General features: G+C 37.0%; 1 protein-coding gene across 1 annotated transcript in view; it reads left to right on the forward strand.

Moving 5' to 3' along the window:
• TTC37 (tetratricopeptide repeat domain 37) overlaps positions 1 to 14,886 on the forward strand; it is a 110,417-nt gene that overhangs the window by 54,944 nt on the left and 40,587 nt on the right. The window contains exons 29-35 of the mRNA XM_040241501.1: positions 2,237 to 2,314; positions 4,404 to 4,528; positions 5,630 to 5,753; positions 9,171 to 9,389; positions 10,320 to 10,392; positions 13,230 to 13,283; positions 13,465 to 13,576. Of these exons, the coding sequence (XP_040097435.1) occupies positions 2,237 to 2,314; positions 4,404 to 4,528; positions 5,630 to 5,753; positions 9,171 to 9,389; positions 10,320 to 10,392; positions 13,230 to 13,283; positions 13,465 to 13,576 (785 nt within the window). The remainder of the gene's footprint in view (positions 1 to 2,236; positions 2,315 to 4,403; positions 4,529 to 5,629; positions 5,754 to 9,170; positions 9,390 to 10,319; positions 10,393 to 13,229; positions 13,284 to 13,464; positions 13,577 to 14,886) is intronic.

Genomic DNA, 14,886 nt, shown 5'->3' on the forward strand with positions numbered 1-14,886 from the left:
GGGGGGGGAGGCGTGTGTGTGGAGAGGCGTGTATGGGGGCGAGAGGCGTGTGTGTGTGTCGGGGGAGGCGTGTGTGTGTCGGGGGAGGCATGTGGGTGTGTGGGGGGACGCGTGTGTGTGTCTGGGAGGCGTGTGTGTGTGTGTGGGAGGTGTGTATGTGTGTGGGGGAGGCATGTGTCTGGAGGGGAGGCGTATGCGTCAGGGAGAGGTGTATGAAAACCCACAATACTATTTCTTTAACCACCACAGTAAAGTTACCAATAAAGAAACTGTAGAGATTTGACAGAATACAACGAACAGGACTTTTAAACAGAGAAATATGCAATGCTACGTCACTTCAGTCATGTCCAACTCTTTGCCATCCTATGCACCAAAGCCCACCAGGCTCCTCTGTCCATAGGATTCTCCTGGCAAGAATACTGGAGGGGGTTGTCCTGCCCTTCTCTAGGGGATTTTCCTGACCTAGGGATGGAACCCTCGTCTCATTAGGTCTCCTGCGTTGGCAGGCTGGTTCTTTACCACCAGTGCCACCTGGGAAGCTCCTCATAAATGGAGGGGTAACCATTCCCTTCTCCAGGGGATCTTCCCGATCCAGGGATCGAACCTGGGTCTCCTGCATTGCAGGTGGATTCTTTACCATCAGAGCCACAAGGGAAGCCAAAACAGAGAAACTAGGCAGCTTTAGAATGCTTGCTCCTTTTTCTGGTATACGTTTTAATCACAAATATTGCGAGTCTAACACTGATTTTACCTTTGTCTAAAATTGCAACTCCACAGTCACCTAGGCTTCCCTGATAGCTCCGTTGGTAAAGAATCCTCCTGCAATGCAGGAGACCCCCGTTAGATTCTTGGGTCAGGAAGATCCACTAGAGAAGGGATAAGCTACCCACTCCAGTATTCTTGGGCTTCCCTTGTGGCTCAGTTGTTAAAGAATATGTTTGCAATGTGGGAGGCCTGGGTTCAATCCCTGGGTTGGGAAGATCCTCTGGAGAAGGGAAAGGCTACGCTCCAGTATTCTCGCCTGGAGAATTCCATGGACTGTATAGTCCATGGGATCACAAAGAGTCGGACACGACTGAGTGACTTTCACTCCACTTCACAGTCACCTGGATATACACCACTTATTCTTGACTTATTACCACTCTTGTTTTCTGCCTTAAACAAGTGTTTGTGACTTGAAATTACAAATTGGGTATTAATATAACTGCAGGTATAGTTTTTACTATGACAGGTAGTTTACTATTACTATTTCTATAATACTGCCTTGTTTTTCCGGAGAAGGCACTGGCAACCCACTCCAGTACTCTTGCCTGGAGAATCCCATGGCCGGAGGAGCCTGGTAGGCTGCAGTCCATGGGGTCGCTAAGAGTCAGACACGACTGAGCAACTTCACTTTGACTTTTCACTTTCATGAATTGGAGAAGGACATGGCAACCCACTCCAGTGTTCTTGCCTGGAGAATCCCAGGGACAGTGGAGCCTGGTGGGCTGCCATCCATGGGGTTGCCCAGAATCGGACATGACTGAAGCGACTTAGCAGCAGCAGCAGCCTTGTTTTTCATGTAATGTCAAAGACATTAAAAGCTTTTCTTGGATATTTCTCCCTGGCTAATCTTTAAACAGAAAAACAGAAGAAAAAAGAAAGTATTATTAAATATCCAACTCCTTTAGTTGTTGAGACACTTCCCTGCTTGCCCAGAGGAGACTCAGTGTGAGAAGGTAGATGGGCTGTCAGCATGTTGTACTATTCTAAACCTCTCAGGACTCCTGATAACTCATTCCCTTCTCTGAATTCAGGGTTGCCTGAATGTCTTTCTGTATGTAACGGGTAAAGGCACATGAAAGCACTCAATTTCCTAAGTCCCTACCTCGAACTGCTAGTATATAAATAATTTTAAGAGTGTACTGTGTACATCAAATTCCATGTACTTCAAACGTGTCGAAACTTTAAAACACCGACACAATTGTTTCCCACATTTGGATTAAATTTTTTGGAATATTTAAAACTCAAGTATGATAAGTGATTTCACGTATCAAGAGGCCACTGTATTATTTTCTTAACATTCTAAAATCTATTAAGTGCTTTTGTGGTACCAATTTAATAAAATATAAATAAGCTATTATGGAACTAGTTAAATAATTAAATGAAAACAAAAATCTACGGGTTGTTAAGGAGGAAGAGTGAAAGAATGCTATTGCACATAGATAATTTTAAATGCTTTGTCCTTTTTTTAAAGGGCAATTTTGTTGTTACAGACTGCAGAAGACCGAGATGCTTATTATGTTACAGTAAGAAATTATGGCAGATTGTTATGGTAAGCATATTTTTCCCCATTGATTTTGTGGATCTGTTAGGTTTTTCTGGTGAAGGCTGTGGAGCTGTTGAGTGATGTCCAGTCTCCAGAAGAGCGGGACGACTGTGAATGAGCACAGTGATGACAGCTGCCCAGGGCGCATCACTCCTACTGTCCCAAGCTGTGGTGACAGTTTCCAGTCCCAGCCTCAGAGTCCTTTGGGAGGAGCAGCTTCAGAACTGAGGGTTGTGAGCTAGACAGAAGAGGCAGTTACTCTTTCTGATAGCAGAAGGCTAGTTAATTGAAAGTGAATTCGATTTATTCTGATTTGATGTCTGTTCTTAAACTGGGAGTGGGATTAAGGGTCCAGAAACCCTTTTGAGATAGTACACAAAAATTTTTGTGTGTGCATTTTGAGGATGGCTAGAGAGCAATATAATTTTCTTTAGATTCTCTGTGACTTCTGACTTCAGAAAAGATTTTTAAAAAAGGTAGGAAACCAGTTGTTTCATAGGATAGAACTAGGTCTGGACAATAGGAGTGTTAGTGGGAGGATGGTTTTGGGCTCAAGTTGAGGAGATTCACCTCAGATTGAGAGCTGCCCCCAAAATTGAATGTTCCTGTTTGAAACACTTTATTTATTAGACCTATAGTTTGGTATTTTGGTATTAGTACCTACATCTTTTTAAGGAGCTACACAGAAAATCAGAGGTAGTCAGTTCTTTTATAACCGTGTAACTGAATCATATCTGGTATCTGTAGATAGAAAAATTTCCCTGTTTTGATTGTTTTTCCTTTTAATTCCTTTAAACTGTGTGTTTAGAAGTTGATGGAACTGTCACTTCCAAGATTTTGTTGTTAGAAGCTGTATGGAACAAAGTATCTGTTTGCTTTACTTAGATGTTTCATATAATGTAACTATTTTAGAAGAAAATTTATACCTCCCATTAAAATCAGGTCATCTGATTTCTTTTTAACTTGTTTTTATTATGAAATATATTAAACATGCAAAATACAGTAAAGAGTATGGAGCATAATTCGGTGACTAGTTACCCTTCAAATAGAACAGATCTTAAAATTCTGTTGATAGTCTTCAGGTTTCCTTAAAAAGAAAAGAAAAAAAGTTACAAATAAAGTTGAAGCCCTTGTATCCCCCAGTCTTCTCTACAAAAGTAATCAAATGTTTGAAGACAGTGTTCATTAAAAAAATACTTTAAAAAATACATGTGTGTATCCATAAACATCTAAGGTAGTCAGTCTGCTTCCCTTCATTAAATATTTGTCAAAATTTGCTTTTGATTTTTAAATTCTTTTACCTTCATAAATTAATTTTAGAAGCAAATATTGCCCATATTTTTAACTCCCAGCCACTCTTCCAAGATTAAAAAGATTTCCAAAATCAGGTTAAAAATAGAAGCAAGCTTCTGAATATAGTGATACATAACAGAAATAAGAGTCTCAAAGGTACAGTGTGTGTATTCCAGGTGGTGGCAACATCTCTTTATTTTCAAATAAACAAAAGGTTTTTTTTGTTGCTGTTGTTGTTAAAAGGCATTCTACTCTAGTATTATATGTTGCAGTTTTTACTTTAATTCATATTAAATACAGAGAAGATAATGTTTGATTTTGTGGAATTTTAGTATATCTATATGCCCTTCAAAAAAAATGGATGTGCAGTTTACGCAAAGGCTGGGCTTGATTATGACTTGCTAAGCTTTTCAATGATGCTAAACCCATGGTCACAGGGTAATTTTTAGCTAATGTATTAAGCTTAAAAATTATTGTAAAGGTCAACTGGAAATTATTTTTATAACTTAAGAGTTTAAGTTTATTAAAAAAAAAAAAGACCAGTTGTAGTTCAGCAGAGCTGTTCATTTTCACATATAATTTAAAAGAAGCAAAGTGTGAAGTTAAATCCCTCTGGTATATCCTATTTGAAATAAGTGGTATGCCTTCTATTTTAATGTAAGTCTTTTCTGCAGCTTTAACACTGAGAGATGAAGTAGGTTAAGTTGTTAAAAGAACCTTAGTATAATTATATTTCTGTATTTTGATGATATAAGCCAAAATGATTTTTGATATTAAAAGTAAGTTATGTTTTGCTTCTTAGTTCCATTGGTGAATATGATAAAGCTATCCAGGCTTTTAAGTCAACACCCCTTGAGGAGTTAGAAGACATCATAGGTTTCGCATTAGCTTTATTTATGAAGGGTCTGTATAAGGAGAGCAGCAAAGGTAAGTATGTTGTGTAAAGCTTAAGGATACATCCTGCTTTTCCAGAGCTGAGAATTTGAATCATAATGAGCTTATACACAGAAAGGTATAATACTAAGATGTTGGTCGGGACTGTAGTGTTTATTAAAAATCTGACAAGAGATATAATAGGTACTTTTTATCTGTTCCTTCATTTAGTACATGATGATGAATAGTTCTTTTAGCAGTTTTATGAACTGAATGTTACCTTTATTATTTAGGTGAGGAAACTGAGACCCAAGATCACAAATGGCCTTCCCTGATAGCTCAGTTGGTAAAGAATCCACCTGCAATGCAGGAGACCCCGATTCGATTCCTGGGTCAGGAAGATCCCCTGAAGTAGGGATAGGCTACCCACTCCAGTTTTCTTGGGCTTCTCTGGTGGCTCAGCTAGTAAAGAATCTGCCTGCAATACAGGAGACCTGGGTTCGATTCCTGGGTTGGGAAGATCCCCTGGAGAAGGGAAAGGCTACCCACTCCAGATTTCTGGCCTGGAGAATTCCATGGACTGTATAGTCCATGGGGTTGCAGAGTCAGACATGACTGAGTGACTTTCACTTTCACTGAAAGCAAGTATTTACTACTCCACAGTGTTTTTGTGTACTTTTCTGGTAAACAAAGAGCTCAAACATTGTTTGTGATAATAATATTTTGGTTTTTCCAAAAATGCTCCTTGAGTGCATTTTCCCATGTATGGGCCCAGCCTATGTGTGTGTGCAGCTCACTGTAAGAACTGTTTAATGGAGTTGCTTGTTTCTTCATGGAAATTTGGGTCATATCTCAATGCTTGTAGGTCTCCACTTCTTTTGAAGATAGTGACTCAGACTTGCCTATAGATTCTAAAGATGAGAATTGAGGAATATCACATGATAATCTTAATGATATTCCCAGAATCACCTTGGAACAGTTAAACCAAGTTAGATTATTATAAATTTTTATTCTTTTCACGAGATCAAGGACATAATAAGATATAATTTTAGTTAGACGTTTTAAAAAATAGGATTAGGAAAGGAAAAATCCCATCATTGTCATTCAGGATTGCTTTTATATTGTTTTGTTTTTGTTTCTAATTCTGTGTAACAGCGTATGAGAGAGCCTTGGCTATTGTTGAATCAGAGCAAGACAAAGCTCATATCTTGACGGCTCTGGCAATAGCAGAGTATAAACAAGGAAAAATGGACGTAGCCAAGACATTGCTATTCAAATGGTATGTATAGTCAACATCAACACTCAAATGACCAGATACTTTAAAATATTGGGTTAAAATTGGAAGCAACATAAAATGAATTTCTTAATGTTTTAGGAACTTTTTGGTGAACAGAAGGGATCAGACTCACCTGGTTAGCTAGAGATCATGGCTTCATTCTTAATTCTGAATTCATTCAGTTCTTGAAAACCATCTGTACTCTGTGGGTATTATTTATTTTTTTAAAACAGTAATTGATCAGCTGTTCTCTTAGAGTTATAAAATTTTAATGAAGGCAGTCATAACTGGCTTGTTTTCAGTCCAGTGGGTTCCCAAAGAGATTGTTTTTTCTCTTCCCTCTTCAGGTTAACCTGATAAAGTTAAGTCTAAAGAAAGTATATATACACCAGTATAACTTGTAACTATTTCTGTATTTGGGGGATAATTTAATAAAGTAGTAGTCTCTGATATATGTGGTTGTTTATAAGGTACTTTTTGAAATTTTTTTGAGAAAGTTGACCTTAATTCCTTAAAAAGCAGTAGATGATTAATGTATGCTATTGGCCAGTGGTTATCAGTGAGTGCTCTCTTGGTGTTTTTAGTGGTACAGATCTTCATAGTACAGAAATTTTCCACTCCTTTGTAGGAAGATCACATCCCTGTTTCCCATCACACTAATTGCTTTTTTCATTCGTTGTGAAAACCAAAAAAGTGCCTTCATGCATCTCCAAATTATGCTCCCCTACAAAGATAGGGGGACAATGATTAGATGGTAACTAGGTCAAGATGACTTCTTATAGGATAAGCTTTGTCTTTGTTTATTCATTGTGATACTTTTGTCTTATCCTGATTAAAGTAATTTTCTTGTATAATGAGTAAACAATTCATTCTCCTTCTCTTAGCTATTTTGAGAAAACCAGTCAGAATTTTAAAAATCTTAGTCACTTTACATGGATACACTCATGTTGAGAAGACCCAAATTTGCAAATAGCTTGGGAAAAAGAATTATGTGTGTTCTAAGTTGCTTCAGTCATGTCCAACTCTTTGGACCCCATGGACTGTAGCTTGCCAGGCTCCTCTGTCCATGGGATTCTCCAGGCAAGAATACTGCAGTGGGTTGCCATGCCTTCTTCCAGGGGATCTTCACGACCCAGGGATTGAACCTGCATCTCTTATGTCTCCTGCGTTAGCAAACATGTTCTTTACCACTGAGGCCACCTGGGAAGCCCCCAAAAGAATCATAGATGCTAATATATTGCTGCAAATTATCAAGAGCAAAAGTAACCCCAAATTAGATATGATTAGATTAATCTGGGCTTCCTTGGTGGCTCAGTTGGTAAAGAATCCACCTGCAATGCGGAAGACCTGGGTTCGAACCCTGGGTTGAGAAGATCCCCTGGAGAAGGAAATGGCTACCTACTCCAATATTTTGGCCTGGAGAATTCCATGGACTATACAGTCCATGGGGTCACAAAGAGCTGGACATGACTTACTGACTTTCACTCAGATTAATATTGGGTTACTATTTAAAACAGTAACCAAAACCATTTTGAACATTGGAGGAAGTAGAGAAAAATAATAGAATGTTATCTTATTTTTTTCTCATTCTCTTGTGAGAGAAGGCCTTTATCTCCTTTTTTTTGTGTTACTGAATCCCCAACTAAGTAGTTTATATGATCTGTGTTTCTTTCTTTTGGTTCTCTGTGTGTCATCTTTCAAACTGCTCCCTTTCCTGCCCCTTGGATTCTGTTCTCTGACTGACATTCTGTGAAAAATTAGGATTCCAGTTCTTTATTGATCTTGTTTGGCATTCATATGCTGGGAACTAAGCAGTGTCCTAGGTGCTTAAGGGGAATAGGCATAAATTCAATATATAAGGGGAAAAATCTGATTCCAGCATCATAGAATTTATGATATAAATAATTACATGTAAAGTCCATAGCACGTGGTACAGGACAGCTTGCAGGTACTGTGCATTCAGCACATGTGAGCCTAATGGGATGTAGTCATTCCAGTAATAATTTAGATTTTGTATAGTAATAAATATTAGAGTTGGTAGGGGTTTTCCCTTTTGAACCAAGACACAGATTAGAATGTCTTCTTTTGATGTTAGTTGTTGTTCAGTCGCCTGGTTGAGTCTGGCTCTTTGCAACCCCATGGACTGCAGCCCACCAGTCCTCTCCGTCCCTCACCATCTCCCGGAGTTTGCCCATGTTCATGCCCATTGCATCAGTGATACCATACAACTGTCTCATTCTCTGTTGTCCCCTTCTCCTCCCACCTTCAATCCTTCCCAGCATCAGGGTCTTTTCCAATGAGTTGGCTCTTTGCATCAGGTAGCCGAAGTATTGGAGCTTCAGCTTCAGCATCAGTCCTTCCAATGAATATTCAGGACTGATTTCCTTTAAGATTGACTGGTTTGATCTCCTTGATGTCCAACTTACAGTTTGGGTTATTTGTATTGATGGAAATGACTTACTAAATGATACTATTCCATATTCGGATGCCTCCATTAACCTTTATGGTAAAAAGAGTTCCTGTAGATTCTTTAAGTTTAATCCAGAGCTGCCCATGAAAATTCATGATTTTGTAACTGTTTGTCAAAGTCAGATTCCAAACAATTTATCCTCCCACCCCAACAATAGAAAGACATAGTGGTAGGTGTGTGATATTTTGTAGTGTTGTAAGTATTTCTATTATATTTTAATGAATTTTGTTTAACAGATTTTTCAAAATTCCTTTGTTTTGTTACAGTACACATTCATAATTATATTAGAAGTTGTATTAAGTTTGTAAAGAGCTTGTTTTCTTCATTTAAATTAATAAGGATTCCTAACATTAGTGACTTTTACCTTCATAAAATTTCACAGTTGAAGAAAAAAGAAATTGGATGCTTACATACTCAATTTAAATTCTCCTTCAATTATAAATATGCTCACTTGGAATATGGTGGATATAGGTTGTATTTGTACTTATATATACTAGCTCTGGTTTCAAATACCACAGAGCAGTATGACAGAATGTTTTTGCAAATGATAAAAATCAGATCTTAGATTAAGGATTTTTCTTTATTATTCATACCTTTTAGGATTTTACTGAAACCAAAGATTTTAGCAAAATTATTTTAATTATTTACCCAGAACTGTGAGACCCAAAGAGACTGTGCTGTGTATTTGATTCTAAACGTAGGTAAAATGACCAGAAAAGAAACTTGGCTACTGATGCTCTATGAAGGCCCTTGGTACCTTCTAACTGCTTCAGAAATTCAGGGAAGTTACAGTTCCTAGAAACCATGGAGCTTAGTTTTATATTTATCATAGAGCTGGGCCATAGTTTGGTGAATCTATAGGTACACTGTTTTTTCTGCTGTTCAGTGTGTTCTAATAGCTACAGGCTATTGTACTCACGGCTAATAGGCAATTAAAAATATGTTTACAGCTCTATCTTAAAGGAACCAACAACGGAAAGCCTTCAAGCCCTGTGTGCTCTCGGATTGGCAATGCAGGATGCTACACTGTCAAAGGCTGCGCTTAATGAGTTACTGAAGCACAGCAAACAGAATAGTGATTATCAGAGGAGCCTTCTTACTTCAGCCATCTATGCCTTGCAAGGCCGCAGTGTGGCAGTGCAGAGACAAGCAGCCAAGGCTGTTCACAGGTAAATTCTGTATTTGTGAACTTGGGGTCCAGTTGTCCTTGATGAGATTGTCTTTGCTGTTTAGACCTTATTAAGATTATTTGCCTGTGTGCTAAGTCACTTCAGTGTGTCTGACTCTTTGCGACCCCATGGACTGTAGCCCACCAGGCTTCTCTGTCCATGGGATTCTCTGGGCAAGAATACTGGAGTGGGTTGCCATGCCCTCCTCCAGGGGATCTTCCTAATTAAGATTATACAATGAGGTAATTGTGTATATTTGGAAACCAGGTTGTGGTTTTATGAAACTGTATATAGGACCAGATAATTGACAATTTTTTCATGTCTAGTGATTTAAATACAAAATTCAGGTGATACAAAAAGAACAGAAAATTTTCCTTTATTCAGATTAAGGCCCAAACCTTTTTTTGTATGAAAATCCTTACAAACTCTTAAGTTGGTGATATTGTCAGTTTTTTATTTGATACTGGTCAGTTTAATGGTTTTAGGAGTTTTCTGGTCATTCAGCATTCATTAATATATTCAAAATTTGGAAAGTAGAAAGCTGTTATTATTAGTATAGTGGTTATTTGTTTTATTTTCAACAGAAAAGTGTTATATCTGTAGTTTATTTTCCTTCCATAATTCTGATCTCTGTGTTTTCTTTGAACGTGACATATTAAATTTCTTTAACCTTTCCTGATTGGATCTCATGCCTCTGTATTCATCACATTGCTGATTTTTCTTTCTTATTTTAATAAAGAGATAAAATATTCTTTCTAAAAATTCAGACACTTCCAACCACACGTGGACAATTAATTTGAACTAGTTTTAGATATTTAAAAGATTTTTAACTTAGGTACTAAATAAAATGTTGACTTTTTTTTTTTTTGTACTTTTTGTGGTTAAAGTAACTCCCATCTCTAAGCCCTCTGCTTTTGATGATTGTTACAGTAACCCAGCTGATCCTGCTCTTTGGTCCCTGTTGTCCCGAGTGGTTGCCCAGTATACTCAACGAAATGCGAAGGTGAGTAACGTTCTAACTTCTGACCAAAGGTAAAGTAGCTTATTTTGTAATATGTAATTTTAAAATATTGCTCTTATCATTCTGGAAAATAACACAGCGAGGGAGTTCTGTTATTTAATGAAGTTATTCCTTAGTTACTCAGCAAGTAGTACACTGAGTTTCTTCCATGTACTGTTGTGCTGCTGGAGTGTTATGGAATATACAAAGAAGGAGGTGGACTTTTTTGAATATATAGAGATTAAGTTGGGCTTCCCTGGGGGCTCAGACTGTAAAGACTCCACCTGTAATGCGGGAGACCTGGGTTTGATCCCTGGGTGGGGAAGATCCCCTGGAGGAGGGCATGGCCACCCACTCCAGTATTCTTGCCTGGAGAATCCCATGGACAGAGGAGCCTGGCAGGCTACAGTCCATGGGATCTGGAAGAGTTGGACACAACTGATCCACTAAGCACAGCTCATAGTTCGGAAGCATTGCTATTGTGTTTCAGAACACCCCAAATAATTTTTTTTAAGTTTCTTAAAGATAAAGTAACAACTAGAACAATGCTTATGTCTAAAAATATAAGGCTAAATATGAAGTCATTGATGTTCCATAAAAGGGATTTTCACTGTTGTTAGTTCATAACAGCAAGGTATTTTCAAGAGTCAATAAAGTATTTTGTTAATTTCTATGGTTAATATGGTCTTTTATACTTTACATAACTAGTTAGTAAACATTATAGTAGTAGCTACTATGTTTTGAATACTTAATACATGTAGTAATTCCAGCATCTGAAGTCTGTGTACATCTGTTTTTGTTTGTTATTTCTATTGGTTTTCATACTGGCCTTGTTTGTTGATTGACCATGTAAACTTGAAGATAGTTTGTGGAAATAATTTGAGGCCTAGTATTAAGGTACCTTTCTATAGAAAGAAGTTGTACTTTTTAATGCCAGTACTTGGGAGCTCCACCAATCTGGAACCACCTTAAAGAAGGTTTATAGCTTGAGCTTTCTGGACATACAGGCTACTGTGTGCCTGGGTTTTCAGGGTCATTTGAATTCTGGTCTAGTTCTGATTCACCTTAAATCTGAGTGTGTAGCTCCTTGGCCAGGAGTGGGGGAATCCCAGCTTATTTTGATGCAGATTTCCTATATACTTGCTCCTTGTGTGAGTCCTGGGCTCTAATTTCTCACCCACAAGTCCTTCAAACTGAAAATTAAAATTTTTTAGGAACTGCAAACTGACTTCCTTCACTTATACCTCTGTGGATTTCAGTTTTCCCTTTTAGTTTTGGCTTGAAAAGTCCTTAATATCTTGTCAGCTAGCCAGTGCTTTTAAGAATATATGCTTCTTATATTTTATCCCACTGCTTATTAAACTTTAACGTGAAATGAAATTACCCCATAATTTTGTTTAAACCTAATTCAGTAGGCCTGATATTCTGCATTTCTGACAGCCTCCCAGAGAACGTCAGTTCTGCTGGTATACAGGCCACACTTTGAGTAGCAAAGTTTTATCCTACAGTTTGTTATTTTCAGTGAATGTTTTGTTCCAAGAACCTGAAAGACCATCATTATTAGACTCTGGAATGAAGCATTTATATGCCAACTACTGTGCTTGGCATTTTTATCTGGCTTGTCATTTAATCTCAAAAGCATTATGAATCTCAAAAGCATTATGAAGTAGCTGGAATTAAGTTTGTTTTGTAGAGGAGGGTACTTGAGACATAAAGATTCAATAACTTGAGCAAAATCACAGTTAGTAGTTGCAGTGATGAATCATTTCAGACCTTACTCGTGAATCTTTTTTTTTTAATTCGTCTATTTATTTTATATTGACATGTTTTTTAAAAGTTTATTTTTAGCTTTATTTGCTAAATATGGTTTTAAAAATATTAGTGATATACTTAATGATGTAAAATGAAGTATCAGTTCAGTTCAGTTCAGTCGCTCAGTCGTGTCCAACTCTTTGCGACCCCGTGAATCGCAGCATGCCAGGCCTCCCTGTCCTTCTAATTTAAAATGAGATCATTCTTACAACTTACTTTCTTTACCAGGTGAAACATCTAATTGAATTTTTAAAAATTAAGAATTTCAAGCCAACTTTATGAAACCTAGGATGCTGCATAGATTTTCCTTATTTTTAGTATCGAGTAGATTATTGAGGCAGTGATGAGTTTCATGATGCTCTGAACTTTAATTACCTATTTTGCTAGGGTCTATAGATGTTTTAAAAATATTATATTTTCTTGGAGTAAAGTTATATTAGTTTATCTTAAAATAAGTGTTGTGGAATCTCCACTGAGTCTTTGTTTCACAGTCTTGTATATTGTTAGAAAATTGTATGTTTGTTTGTTACCACTGTGAAATCATGTAATTGTTGGACCTTTAATGAAAATTGTAAAAGAGCAGAGTTGAAATTCTCATAGTAGAAAATATTTTCTTTTATAAAAATATTAAACTCGTTTTTTCAAACAGTGGTATTAAGTTGGTGCTTGGGGAGCTTAAAGGTTTCCCTGGTGGCTCAGTGGGTAAAGAGTCTGCCTGCAATGAGGGAGACCTGGGTTCGATCCCTGGGTCAGAAAGATCCTCTGGAAAAGGAAATGGTAACCCACTCCAGTATTCTTGCCTGGAGAATCCCATGAACAGAGGAGCCTGGCGGGGATGGGGTCACAAAGAGTTGGATACAACTGAGGGACTAACACTTTGACTTTCTCAGGAAGTTTAAAAGTTAATATAAATGTGATAAAACTGAACCTTTCAAATGATTTAATGTAAAGATTTTATCAGTCTTAATTTTTACTTTTTCATGAAAGTTTATGCATTTATCTAAGTAATCATTTGTTTGCTATTATAGGGAGGTGCAGTGGCAGGAAACGTGGCTCATATTCTGGACTCAAATCATGGAAAGGTTAGTTTGCCCCAATTCAGGGGAATGTTTTACTTGTTAAATAATATTATTGATGAATGAGTAATTTTTTTTCTTAAGCTCAGGGGTCACATCATATTCAGTATAGTACTATTTTTCATAACTTTGAAAGTCAAGGAGCTGTAAAGAGAATTGGTTAACACTCTTCTTTTCTCTTATGTAGAAGGCATTACTGTACACTGCAGTAAATCAGTTGGCTATGGGAAGCAATTCAGCAGAAGATAAGAAAAATACTGCACTAAGGACCATTCAGAAGGCAGCTCTCCTTTCTCCAGGTGAATATAATATAATCCATTTCATTGCATAGGATTCTGTCCATCTTGCATTTGTGAAGCAAAGTTTGTACTTTTATAAAATGAGAGAATTTAAAAATATTTTAAGATCTTGCATATTATTTGATTATCTGCATTCAGCTACTGATACTTGAGAGATAATTAGTTACTGAAGTAGGCTCAGAGGAATATCTCTTTAAAGATAGGTCATTAACCATTATTGAAAATCTGAATTATATACTTTCAAGAAGTAGTTTTATGTCTGTTTTCCCATCAGTCAGGTTTAATGAGGTTTATCTATAGTTACTAAATTATTTAATAAACATGTTTAGTTACTTTTATGTGTAGTTAGTTTCTTGAAGAGTGGAGATATGTATTCTGTTAAAACTGTTAGAACTGACAGGGTGCTGACCTCAGCTGAACTAACCTCTTCTCAGTTCTAACCAAAATTATATGTGTACTATTGATTAACAAAGGCCCAAGGAATTGCTATAAATGGCATCAGCATTATTCCATTACTACTATTGGAAGAATGCTTTAGATAACTGGAAAGTCTGGCAAAGTAGGGCTATGGGGTGTATTTTTACAAAATATTGTTTTTAATATAAAACATAGCTTTAAACAATATATTCCACCAGAGCACTTCAAACATTTGTTTGATCAGAATACTATTGCTTTTGGCCAGGACTGTGGGGAAACATTGTACAAAAAACAGATTTGATGTCATCTTCACAATAAATTATAAAGCTTGTAACTAACTTCAAAGATTATTTTATAAAACAAGTGGGCAGACCTGTCTTTGTTTATTTTTTCTTTCGTTTTTGAAATAGAATAAAAAGAAACCTAAATATTTGGTTTTGTCTGTGTTACATGTTAGGTAAGTGTCTGATTTTTAAAAGTGTTCTCAAGCAAGTTATTAGGTATAGAATTGCTCTCAAGAATTCTTACTGTGGATCTAGAATGATTGATGTAAGTCTTTGATTATGTAAGTGAAATACACTTAAGAAAGGTGAGATTGCCCAGGAAAGTGAATGTAATTGTAGTTATGTGTAGTGGCTGTATACCTAGGCTCTGTTGATCTTTAGTTAAACAAAGTTTTTTTTTCTTTTTTTTTTTTTTTACTTTACAATACTATATTGGTTTTGCCATACATTGACATGAATCTGCCACGGGTGTACATGAGTTCCCAATCCTGAACCCCCCTCCTACCTCCCTCCCCATATCATCTCTCTGGATCATCCCCGTGCACCAGCCCCAAGCATCCTGTATCCTATATTGAACATAGACTGGCGATTCGTTTCTTACATGATAGT

This window comes from Oryx dammah, unplaced genomic scaffold (assembly GCF_014754425.2).
Source record: "Oryx dammah isolate SB20612 unplaced genomic scaffold, SCBI_Odam_1.1 HiC_scaffold_5, whole genome shotgun sequence".
NCBI lineage: Eukaryota > Metazoa > Chordata > Mammalia > Artiodactyla > Bovidae > Oryx > Oryx dammah.